The sequence below is a fragment of the Parasteatoda tepidariorum genome, chromosome 6 (assembly GCF_982258835.1).
Source record: "Parasteatoda tepidariorum strain Cologne lab strain chromosome 6, Ptep-v5.0, whole genome shotgun sequence".
NCBI lineage: Eukaryota > Metazoa > Arthropoda > Arachnida > Araneae > Theridiidae > Parasteatoda > Parasteatoda tepidariorum.
The window spans coordinates 56,673,464-56,686,398 of record NC_141760.1 but is presented as its reverse complement, the minus strand read 5'-3'; the positions used below and the strand labels follow the sequence as shown (position 1 = coordinate 56,686,398).

Sequence of the window (12,935 nt, the reverse complement as noted above, 5' to 3'; positions counted from 1 at the left end):
CTTCAGTTGTGAATCAATTCGCAATAAGCAAAATTCTTATTCATTTTTTTTCAAAATCTCAATTCGATAAAGAACTAAACCATTGTAGATAATTTGTAATTATCAATTAAATACAAATAATCACACTTATCTGACCCATAAAATATTTGGTAGTTATTTGCATCAATATATTGTATATTAAAATGTATGTATCAACTTCAAAAAAAAAAGTGTGGCTTACATAAATTTATACTAGAGTATGAGACAGTAGGAAGTAAAAACTAGTAGTCATATTTTTAAATAATTCGTAACGCTGTAATTAAACAGTTGAATAATAATATAATTTATAGCACAATGAAACTAACATTACAGAACAAGGATTTAGTGCTATTACTTAAATATACATTTTCTGAAAAGTATTTTTTAATTTTAAAATATTTGTACATGAATTATTTATAACTTCACTTTTAATGTTTTTGTATTGATAACAAATGGATTACAAATTTATAATTCCCTTTGAAAAACGTGTGACGTGCACTAATTAAAAAAAAAAACTAAAACTATAATATATCTTTAATTACGAAATATACAACAGGTTTTAAGAGACATAACACTTACTATACAAATAGGTACTCAGCTTTTAACTAGGAAGTTTGTACAAAAATTCTCCATCCTCATCATATACACAATTTTTCACTTTGTACAAAGTATTTTTTTTCCTTGCAGAAATAGGAATAGAAACTTTTCCTTTAAATGTCTGACCAACAGGACGTTGGTAACCAGTTTTCTCGTTATATAAATAAAAAGAATCCTCTGAACTGTTTTTTTCTCTTTTCATTTCAACGTTTTCTTTGCTATATTTAGATATTTTTGATACAAAATCTTTAGCATTATAAAAATTAGTGGGGTTTTTAAAATCTTTTTCTTTTGACTCTTGTTCAATCCATTGGAGATACTGCTTAGATGTATTCGATTTTTTACTGTCGTGTTTAAGTTGATGCTTTATATTTTCTTTAAACTGACTAAACGGAAGCTCAGCTTCATCAATGTAATCTTTCTTTTTTATTGCAACATCTCCATCCTCTTTAAAAAATTTAGATTTTTTAATAAAGTTTGAAGCTTCAGTATTATGTTTAGCAGTCTCAGACCTTCTATCATATTCTTTTTCTGTGGGTACAATCAGTTCTGAATTATTTTCTTGAACAGATTTTTTTTGCTTTTTATATTCCACATAATTTTTAATGATTCCTGAGTATTCTCCAATGAGTTTATTTTTAGTTACTTTTGTAATGTTTTGAGTAGTTGAGAGAGAAGGATAAGGTAGATTAGGATTGCCAGTGTAGTTTTCCTTTAGTAATTTACCTTCATTCCACAAACACTGAGTATGAAAGTATATTTGGTCAGATGGTTTACCAGACATCAAGGATTCCCACTTTTTTCTCACATCTTCATCATGTTGTTTAATTTTGACCGGATCTTTCAGGGTATAATTACTTCTCAATAATTTCTGTAAAAAAAAAATTTAAAAAATCTTATTATTTTTAAATGAAGTCACTAACAATCAGAAATTTGAAAAGTATATATTTTAAGTTCAGATCTTATATTACAAAATCCTTTCAATTATAGATTTATAATCATATATCTGAGTATTGGTAACAATTGGTGGTTTTAAAGGTATCGTGTTTAAAATTTAGATCTTATATTGCAAAAGACTTTCAATTTCAGATTTCTTTTAATTATAAATCTGAGAATAAGTAGCAAGACAAAATTTCATTTTCATATATCAAATAAAAAAAAATGATTTTTGAGAAAATTAATAAAAAGCAATTATTTTTATTTTCCTTAGTATATTAATAAATTGATTGGACATCGTGGTTTAAAACGGCATAGCATGCTAACATCAAATTTACTTGGGCACCGAATGGAAAACATAAAAGAAGAAGGCACCAAAATCTGTGCAAAGGTTAACTAAATGAATGGAAGAAAGCATGAGGATAGAGTCAGAACAGGGGTGCCTAAAAAAAAGAGACTTAAGGCTTTATGTGCCATCTGTCTTGAAGAGGATAGGTAGGTAAGTAAAATATAAAACATTTTATATGAGAAAACGAAATATACTAATTTATCCATATTAGATTAGAGGATCATTAACATGGCGAGACTCCTATTTAATGAGATAATTTATATACAAGGCCTAGTACACTATGTTTATCAACTAATAGATTGAATCCCTTGGAAAAATCTAGCCATTAATGAAACATAAATAAATTGCTAGAAGTTAAGTTATGATGTAAAAAAAAAATAATTTAATTTGTTATTGTTCTCAATGGACGAAAAATGAACTCATTCAAATAGTTTTATAAACTTCATTATGCATAATTGGCAGTAAATGAAATTTAATCTTAATCAGTTCACACATAATATAGTAAAATATTTTCAATCAATTTGGAATTTAGAACTCGCCAAATCTAATTCTTAAGTTTTTTTTTTAAACCAATGATTCTAGTGCAGAGCTACTATCTTTTTTATACCACTAATAAAACCAAATTTATCAGAAACAATGAGTTAAGCATGCTAAAACAAATAGCTTTGACATAAAATTACAAATACACTATATGTGCAATTCGAACAGAAGCATTAACTGAAGAAACAAGATAACATTTAATCTTTGAGTTGCTCATATAAATGAAACATTTATCCAGTCACTTGATAGATGATCCTGTGTTTTCATCATAGAAAAAAAATGGGTGAGAATTTCTCACCTTTTCTCAAAAACAGGGTGAGATTTCAGAAAGTTAAGTGAGATTTCTAAAAACTGAAAAAATACAAATAGACTTGAAAAAAATTTTTTTTTCATTATAATACATTTTTAACGTCTTCTATTTTTTAAAGCATTGAATATTCTTGCTGCATCATCATAGAAGATTTTGCCTTTACTAGGTATTTGTCCATCTTAATATCCAACATTAGTGCATAAAAAATTTGAACGTCTTACATGAAAAAACCTTACCTGCGGTAAACACGTGGTTGCAGAGAAATGTGTTCTGAAAGGGGTTCCATGGCTCGGAGGGGTTGTGTTCTGTTGTTCGAAAAAGTTCTGAACAATACTGGTAAATAGGGAATCTAGATAACGGGGCAAATGTTGAAAATAACGAAAGATCCAGGAAGAAAAGTGAAATGGATTTTATTCTAATTGGCGTAATTCGAAGCTTTTTCCAAAATGCGAGAAATTCGCGAATTTTGAAATTGATTTATAGAATGCGCGAATTTCTCGCGGTAATCATTTTTTAATGCCAGAAAAGAAAAAAATATGCGAGATTCTCGCGCTGTAGTGAAAACACTGGATGATCAATTGTGAATAATCAACTCCATAGGTCTTCGTGCCTTACAGGTATGCATTGCTTTTTTTTTCTGTGAATCATGGAACGCTTGCTTTCAAAGAGGTGTTAACCATGTTTTCTATCAAATGATAGGTAGATGTTATGGGGTGTAAACCTAGTAATTAAAACAGAGTGAAGACTAAAAGCTTCTATTCGGTATCATATGACTAATTTGAATATTATATTCATTTTTCTGTAGCTACATCTAGGATTATGTATTTTTATCAAACTTTTTCATATTCTTTTTTATAGAAAAAATATGTTTTAAATAAATATCCTAGTAGATAGTTATTGTAGATTATTTAATTATTTCTATATCTTTAAAAATATTCTAAAAACAATTTACGGTGTCAAATTTCGTTATTAGGATATCCTCCCCATAAATGGACAATATTTTCGGTCCCCAGAGTGTCTGCTTAACTGAGATTTCACTGTATATATATATATATATATATATATATATATATATAAGTTCAAAATGAAGAATAAAACAAAGAAAAATTATAGACATATGAAAAAAAGGGGGTGGGAAATAATAAGTAAAAAAAAAAAAAAAAACAACAAACAATATTTTATTAAAAAAAAAAAAAAAAAAAGTGAATTGTTAATTAAAAAACCGGAAAAAAAGCCGGAAAAAAAAAGATATAATCTTTTCTTCAGCCCACACGATTATATCCGCAAAACAGAGTGCTTTCTGATATTGTATCAATAAAGCCAAAGCAAAATATATTAATACAATAGTGTGAGGAGCACTCAAAAAATTTTTTTTTATAAAATAACAACATAAAAATAGATCATAAAAAGTAAATATAACATGTATAACAACATATTTTTATGTTGTTATTTTATAAAAAAAAAATTTTTGAGTGCTCCTCACACTATTGTATTAATATATTTTGCTTTGGCTTTATTGATACAATATCAGAAAGCACTCTGTTTTGCGGATATAATCGTGTGGGCTGAAGAAAAGATTATATCTTTTTTTTCCGGCTTTTTTTCCGGTTTTTTAATTAACAATTCACTTTTTTTTTTTTTTTTTTTTTTAATAAAATATTGTTTGTTGTTTTTTTTTTTTTTTTTACTTATTATTTCCCACCCCCTTTTTTTCATATGTCTATAATTTTTCTTTGTTTTATTCTTCATTTTGAACTTATCTAATGAGTGCTGTTTACTTGCAGCTTAAGCGCAATAAATGTTACTTATTGTTTTTCTTAACTTTCTTAGTGTTTTCTTGTATTTATTTATTTTTTATATATATATATATATATATATATATATATATATATATATATATATATATATATATATATATATATATATATATATATATTCAGTGTGTTTCAAGACTCTTGAGCAAAAATTTAAGAGATGATAAAAAACGTCTAAACAAATAATTTTCGCCATACAATGGACCAAGCAGTGAACAACTAGGAGGTATCCATTACTGTTACATGAAAGAATGAAATGCCAAATGGATAGAGGGAGTTCTAACTTAACTTGATGTATATTAAATAACATGTGTCGCTCGCTACATTACAGATGCAACTCTTTACTATAATTTTCTCACAATTATTAAGTAAAAAATTACTATTATTTAAGTGAAGGATAATATTTTTCATTACCACTCTGCATTCTTTTTTCTGTAATTTGAGTTTTTTCTGTAATTTTGCCCCCACATGCTGTCAATAAAATTAATTTAAAACCTTCTCTGTCCATTTGGTGCTTGATTCTTTCATTTGCCAGCAACAGATACCCAATAGTACAGCTTGCTCACCACCCATGCATTGAACAATTAATTACTCATTTAGATGTATTCTATTACCCCTTGAATTTTTGTTTATGAGTTTTGAAACAATACAAAACCTTAGTTCTTCTTATGAGATTTTTTAAATTCTTATCGTAAAGGTTTTGCAGAAGGAAAAGACTATACTAAGCACTTGGTCCAGTCTAGAAATATGGTTGCTAAAATTCTGATACTTATAAGATTTTTTTTTAAAAAATACAAGCATCAAATTTCTACAAAAGTACTTGATAACAAAGTAAATCAACTCCATAAAGCCATTGAAGTAAAATCCCAGTTTCAATCCTTACAGTTTACATGAATTTAATCAGTTGCTTGGGTGATTCTGAAAATAGGGGAGAATTTCTGTCTTTCAGTAGAAAAAAAAATTTGGATGGTTTTCTGGCATTTTTTTTTTATTCAAATAGGTTTATCTAAATGTTATTCTTTATTTGCACTGAAAAAATATTCACTTTTCAGATAAAATCACCTTAAAATAATAGAATAAATGTTCAAAATGTCATTAGCATGGATGTCCACAGTAGCTCTACCTCCTCTATACCAACATTTTTGAAGTGCTAGTATCATGTTAATAAGACTAAACAAATTTTATTCTTTGTTTAAATGAATCAATGAGATGTTTAACCCAATAAATTTATTTTTAACAATAAAACAATAATATGTAGTAAAGGATTTAAAGCTTGTCCCCCATTTTTGACTTCTAAACCATGGACGCACTTTATCAGCTATTTATTAATTAATATTTCATTTTCACGAATGGCAACAGTGTCAGAAGTTTTTTTAGATTTAATGAGAATATGGGGAAAAGTAAGGCAATGAGTAGAGATGAAAAACTTAAAAGAAAAAGAGAGTATGAAAAAAGAAGAAGAGAAAAAAATTAAAGAAGATGTTGATAAACAGCAAGAACTTAAAGATCTTAAACATCAAATATATTTAAAAGCAAAAGAATCAGGTCGGATAAAAATGGTTAAAGATATGACTACAAGGGAACATAGAGCACAGAGAAATACTTGAAGACATAACCAAAAATCATGTAGAAGTAGAAAAAAGTTGGAAGAAGTAAAGCAGATGTATGAAAGTCCATCAACCTCAATTAATAATAATGATGAATTCTCGGATATTGAAAGCATAACAAATGATAGAAATACTTGGAGACATAACCAAAAATCATGTAGAAGTAGAAAAAAGTTGGAAGAAGTAAAGCAGATGTATGAAAGTCCATCAACCTCAATTAATAATAATGATGAATTCTCGGATATTGAAAGCATAACAAATGATAGTGCTATGTCAATAAGTAGCTCAGTAAGTAGCCAAAAGAAAAAAGGTCGCAGAATTGTTCTTAAAGACAGGGCTTCTGCTTACAGGAAGATAAAAAAAGTTGAGAAAGAAAACATATCGCTGAAACGGAAGGCTGATAAATACAGAAAAAAATATTCTCGACTACTGGAAAAATATAAACCAGCAAAAAATGACACACCAAAAAGTAAGCTTAAAGTCTTTTTAAGAGGTAGAACAGTCCCCAAAGATGTAAGGAAAAAGCTACTTTTTTGTGAGACTCTGAGTTGTGAATTATCTGAGCGGTACAAGAGCATAAGAAAGCAAAAAGACAAACAACTCTTTAGTAAAATGATTGCTGGACGCATAATAAAGAAATATAGATTTCTAACTTCATCAAAATCCTTCTTATCTCCAAAGCTTTTTTCATCAAATAACAACCGATCAGATCGTTTGATATATGAAAGATGCATCAACAATAAAAAGAAAAATATGATGAAGGAAGTTAAAAAGTTTCTGGAAGCAGATGACAACAGCACTCTTTGTCCAGGAAAAAAAGATACAATCACAAGAAATAGAGTAAAAAAACAAAAACGGTACTTAAGCAACACTTTAAAAAATTTACATATAAAATTTAATGCAACACATAATGTTAAAATCAGTTACACATCATTCTGTATCCAAAGGCCATTTTGGATTGTCAATCCAGATGTACATAAACGAGATACATGCCTTTGCATAAAACATGCCAATATGAAAATGATAATAGCCAAATTATATAAATTAAAGGTTCTAATTTCATCTAATATGGATGACTTAATTGATGATTTGACATGCAAAGGACAGATTGATGATTGCATGAAGAGGATATGTCAGCGCTGCAAAACAAATAAGATAAACTATTACCCAACTGATTTAGACGTCAACACAAGCTATGAAAAGTGGGTGACATTAAAAGAAAAAAGAGTTATTGGCAAAACAAAGTTAGAAAAAATTGTACAGAAAACAACGAAGCAAACAATTCATTGTACTGTTGGGGATGTAATTAATATCTTTGAAGATAGTTTGAAAGTTTTTTTGACACATGAATGGCATGTGAGACATCAATTTAATGCTATAAAAAGACTTAAAGAAAATCTTATGGAAACGGAATTACTAATTCACATTGATTTTTCAGAAAATTTCAACTGTAAATTTGCAGAAGAAACCCAATCTGTCCACTTTGGAGCATCAAGAGATCAAATTACTCTACATACTGGAATGGTGTATGGCAAAGATTTCAACAAAGCTTTCTGTACCCTTTCAAAATCATTGCAGCATGATGCTTTTGCTATCATTGCTCACATCAAGCCAATTATCCAAAAATACTTGGACAAGTTTCCTTTTGTGACAGTGCTGCACTTTTTATCTGACAGTCCAAGTACTCAGTACCGAAATAAAACAATGTTTTCAATAATTTCATTTCGTTTACCTCAACTTTATCCAAATATTTCTGAAATAACATGGAATTACTCAGAAGCTGGACATGGTAAAGGGGCTCCAGATGGAATTGGCGCCGTCGTTAAGAGAACAGCAGACCGTCTTGTTGCAGAAGGTAATGACGTTTCAAACTTTGAAAACTTTCTTGGTATTGTTTAAAAAAATACATCAAATATCGTAATTTTAGAAATAACAGAGAAGTCTATTCAAGAAGAATCAACATTATATAATAAGAACACTGCTCTACCTTTTAAAGGCACTATGAAGGTGCATCAAGTTTCATGGTGTAAATCTTCTAAGTATTTAATGTTTCGCAATGCAAGTTGTTTTTCTTGTTCTGCAGCAGCTAAATGCAAACATTATCACATTGGAGCTTTGTCAACCTAAATAAACTCAACAGGTACCCACTATTTAATTACTGCAATGTTGTATTTTAAAAATAAATATTTAATAATACTACTATTTCATATTTTGTGCACTTCTTATTAACAAATTTCATATATTGTTTCTTTCAGAATCACTGTCAACATATCAGAAAGGGAATTGGGTTGCTGTGGAGTACGACAATATTGTTTATCCTGGGGAAATTACAAACATTTTGGAAAATCAAGTAGAAGTATTAGTGATGCATCCTGTGGCCTTACAAGCAACAAATGTTTACAAGTGACCTGTGCCCGAAGACAGGCATATTTATCCATTATGTGACATTTTAAGATGTATATTGCCACCAATACCAATGGGTTCTCGTGCTGCTTATTTCTGCTTTGAAAATTTGTAAAAATTTTGCAAAAATGAAAAATTATTCAATAAATAGCATTTTTATTGTAATTTCTTAAGATTTCTAAATAGATTTATTTCGTCATTAGCATGGTTTCATTGTCATTAGCATGGTTCATGAAATACCTTTTATTTATTTTTTTTGAATGAGTTTTTAAATATTTAGCTCTGCTGACTACAGGTAAAGTATACAATATACTATATTAATAACTCCTATTTTTTTCAGAAATTTTACTGCAAATTTTTTTTAAAGATTTTATTTTTTGAAATAATCCCCTATTTTTGGAATCACCCGCTTACATAAATTAAATTAACTTTTCATTTATTGCAAACGGAGATGGTACTTGATTAAAAGTTCTTGGTCCTCAAAAACTTTGTATACCCATAGATACCATATACCATGGATCACATATCACCTGCATGCATTTATACAAAATAAATTGCATACTCACTTTAACACCATCTACGCTAATAGGAAAACTCTTGGACAATGCCTCTGGTGTCCAATCTAAAGGATTTAGTTTGTGTAGATATTTTATTTGTTCCTTGGCAGCATAGGTCAGCAAATTAGTTTCCTTCTCACTTTGGAAATACTTTCTCCCTATCAACTTCTTTTTAATAAAAATTTTTCCACTTTCCTTTTCCCTATGAAAAATAAATACATGCAGTTTATTATAATAATATATCAAGAGTTACATTATAATAATGAGTTAAATATTAGGAATTAAGTTATTGAAAAGATAAAATTTGTTTTGTCTCGAAATTAAAATCAAAAACATTTACTCTCATTTTGATAGTTTAACATTGCGCTACACATTTTTTTTCACAGAAAATAAAAACTAATTTATCGAGTTAAAATTTGGAAATTGAGACAAAAAAGAACTATAAGGAAATAAAAAATTTGAAAATTAATGATTAGTTTATGATATTTATTGTGCCGCATTCATGTACATAAAATTTGTAAGAAACATTTTTACTCTTTACTAAGATTGAAAATAAACTATCCTTTAAAAAAAAATTATGATAATAAACTAATATTATATGAAAAATTAGAGGTAGAAAACAGTAATGAGATACAAATGGAGAACGCAAATACAAATTCTCTTTTGCTAAATTTGAAAATTGATAAAATTTTTAAATAATGTAGAACTAATTATAATTTTATATTAATCACAAATACATAAATGAAGTGCAAAAACTCTTGGAAGATATTTATTTTGTTGATAATATATTTTTGAATTAGTATATGCTTTTTGGGAAAAAATACTGGACATTTTACAGTGCGTCAAATGAGTCTTTTCTACTAATTTTTGGGTTTTTAATAAAATTCTACAATTTCTCCCTGTCCTGTAATCATTTTGCTAGATAGCCAGATTTATGAGAAGCATCATCTAAGGTATTAGAACAAATATTAATTCATTTAAATAAATTTTGTTTTGAGAAATCATTGACTTAATTTATAATATATTTTAGCCTAACATGGTTTTAATTTCTTTTCATAAATAAAATTTAATAATCATAAATTTTTTCTTTTCAAAACATACTGCTCCTTTAATCAGCTTCTACCTTTTACTTTATAATTTTCAGAACAACATTGAACTTTGATGTTGCAAATATGTTATTGGACTTAAAATTTACAAATGCAAAAGGAAACCATTTTAATATGCTATTTAGAAACATATGTAATAATAATAATAATAAGCATCTTTTCAAATAGTGTGATGAGTTTTTTTCTTTTTTTAATAAATGTGTTAATCTATATTAAAAAAATATAATGTTTGTAAAACTGCAAGCATTATGTCCAAAAGTCTATTTAACTAGTGATTCCATAACTTTAGACGGTTTTTTCAGATAATGATTTTTCTACTCATGTTATATTTATACTCATTTGAATCAAAAAGCATAACTTAAAAAGAGTAATTCATGCAAAAATATGGTTTCAAATTATATTATGATTGATCATTTTCAAAATACAAATTTAATTAAATATACAAAACTGAATCAGTAATACACTAAATTAACAACAACAACTAAATTAATTATCAGTTATTAATTAAATTAATTCATCAGCAATAAACTACGTAAATTAATTATTAGTAATAAACTCAACTGTCTTTTTTTTAAGCATTTAAAAAGAAAGGAGAGAAAAAACTTACCCAAAAGTAAACATTATATGATAGCATTTGAATAATATCTCATTGAAAACTTTCACTTAGGTATGTAATACCAGGCCATATTCAATAAATTCATAATCCATGACTAATAAATACAAACTTCTGAAAGAATAAGCTTATTCCAGTTTTGTTAAAAAAAACTATATTTAATGTTGATAAGTATTTACCTAATCTGTCTATCGTATAATCTGCTGCTCTCGGTAACTATTGATTGAAAATCTTCTCCTTTTTCAAAAGCTTCTGCAATGTCTAAGTCTTCTTTCTTAACTCGTCTAGACATTTCTTCCAAATCAAACGATGCATGATCCTCATCTTCTTCGTTCATATGTTTGACTTTAAATTCTTTTATCGTTTTAATTACCGACACTCTTTTAGAAGGGTTTCTCAGAGCTCGATAAAACGTTGCAGAATAATTTGATGCTGTAAATGACGAAGTACATATGCGAAGAATGTTAAACATTGTTTGACTAATGAAACTATACAGTATCGCATAGAAATCACAATGTTTTGTTACCTTTTCAATGACATACAGAAGTTACGACTACTGATTTTTGCTACTTTGGACTTTTACTGTTTAATATGAGAAGATTGCATAACAAAAATCAACAAACAATCCATCAATATAAATATCTGCTAATATTAACTTGTAGTTACATTGAGACTAAAACTCCTCAATCTGATTTTAGAAAGCCATTCTGACTGCACGTAATTAACGCATCTCTGATTGCTACTGAGTGAGGTCCTGCAGTGGACTGATCGTTAGGACACGGTTCCCAGCAGATCACCGAAGTCAAGCATCACTGGCTACTGTCAGTGTGCTGGGTGGGTGACCACTTGGATCAGTCTGCGTAGGGACCGAGGGTGTGCGGTATTGGTCCTCGTTAAACTGTGCTACCGTAAAGTGCTCGACTTCGCGCGCAGGTCGTCGGGCTACCGAAGCGGGGGTGCCATCCCCTCCGCAGAGGATCAAAAATTGTGATGGCATGTCTTCGGATCATCCTCCGGGATGTTTCCCAGCTCTAGTGCGACATAAATTAACAACAAGAACAAGCTACTGAGTGAGAATGAGAACCTGATTAGTGAAATTTATTCTTCCCTTAATCAATCTGGTTCTCCTTCTTCATAGACAGTGATCGCAGATGCGAGATTTACATGCAAGGAGAATACTTATTAAGATTCATAATTAATGGAAAGTTGAAAAAAGATTAATAGAAAAACTGATCACGCATGCACGAGACAAGTATTATTATATACAGTAAGAATGCCCTTTTTTTAAACGTTCTGACTGTATACCAAAAATTAAAGTGTGCGAATTCCAGGACCATTGTCACCGAATACGAATCAAGCACTTATGATCGCCGAAAACAAAAATAGAAAACCTGATAGGTGACTATTCGCGATCGCAACACTCGAATACGCCATCTGGGGAGAGACCGGTTTCATGCCTTTAGCACTTCTCCCTTCCCTCTCCTCCTCTTTTCAGTTGTATAGGAATGTACTACGATATTTTCCCTTTACTTAACATTTTTCCTTTTTATTTAATCAAAATATTTTTTAAAATTTCCATGATACTTTTCTTTAGAACTATGTTTAATGCAGTTTTCAGTTTCATATAGTGTTTCAAGTTGAAAGATTTTAATCTATATGAAAATCAAGAGAGAAACTAACGTACTTCCTTCCTCTATGACTTTCCACACGCTAATGGGGAAAGCATGTGAAGTGTTGCCATAGGAAAAGAGTTCTGCTCTACGCCACCTGCAGCCCATTTCGATCGCCAATTTCGAAGAGAAACATTTTTCTTTTTACTTATTCTTCTTTCTTTTTACTTATTCTTATTCGCACTTATTCGTACTCGACAACAAGCCGAAGAGCATGAGCCGCATTTAGCGAGAATGGCTTTTTAGAGATAAGATTGAGAACCTAATTGATAAAATATATTTATCGGCGAAAACCTAGGGTCAATGTATATGACTGCCTTAGACGCGCATGTGAATGTTTCAGTTTATAAACATTATTTAAATATTCGGGGAATGTGTTTTTCATTGGCATTTGTTGATATTCTCTTACGAATGG

General features: G+C 29.0%; 1 protein-coding gene across 1 annotated transcript; it reads right to left on the bottom strand.

Annotated features, from left to right (window-relative positions):
• Positions 1–534: 534 nt before the first annotated feature.
• On the bottom strand, positions 535–11,739 carry LOC107439074 (uncharacterized). The gene is made up of 3 exons (XM_016051548.5): positions 11,030–11,739; positions 9,141–9,333; positions 535–1,486 (listed from the first exon to the last, which is right to left on the bottom strand). Exons 1-3 carry the CDS (start codon positions 11,320–11,322, stop codon positions 620–622), a joined length of 1,353 nt encoding a protein of 450 aa, XP_015907034.3. The 5' UTR covers positions 11,323–11,739; the 3' UTR covers positions 535–619.
• Between the last annotated feature and the right edge of the window lie 1,196 nt (positions 11,740–12,935).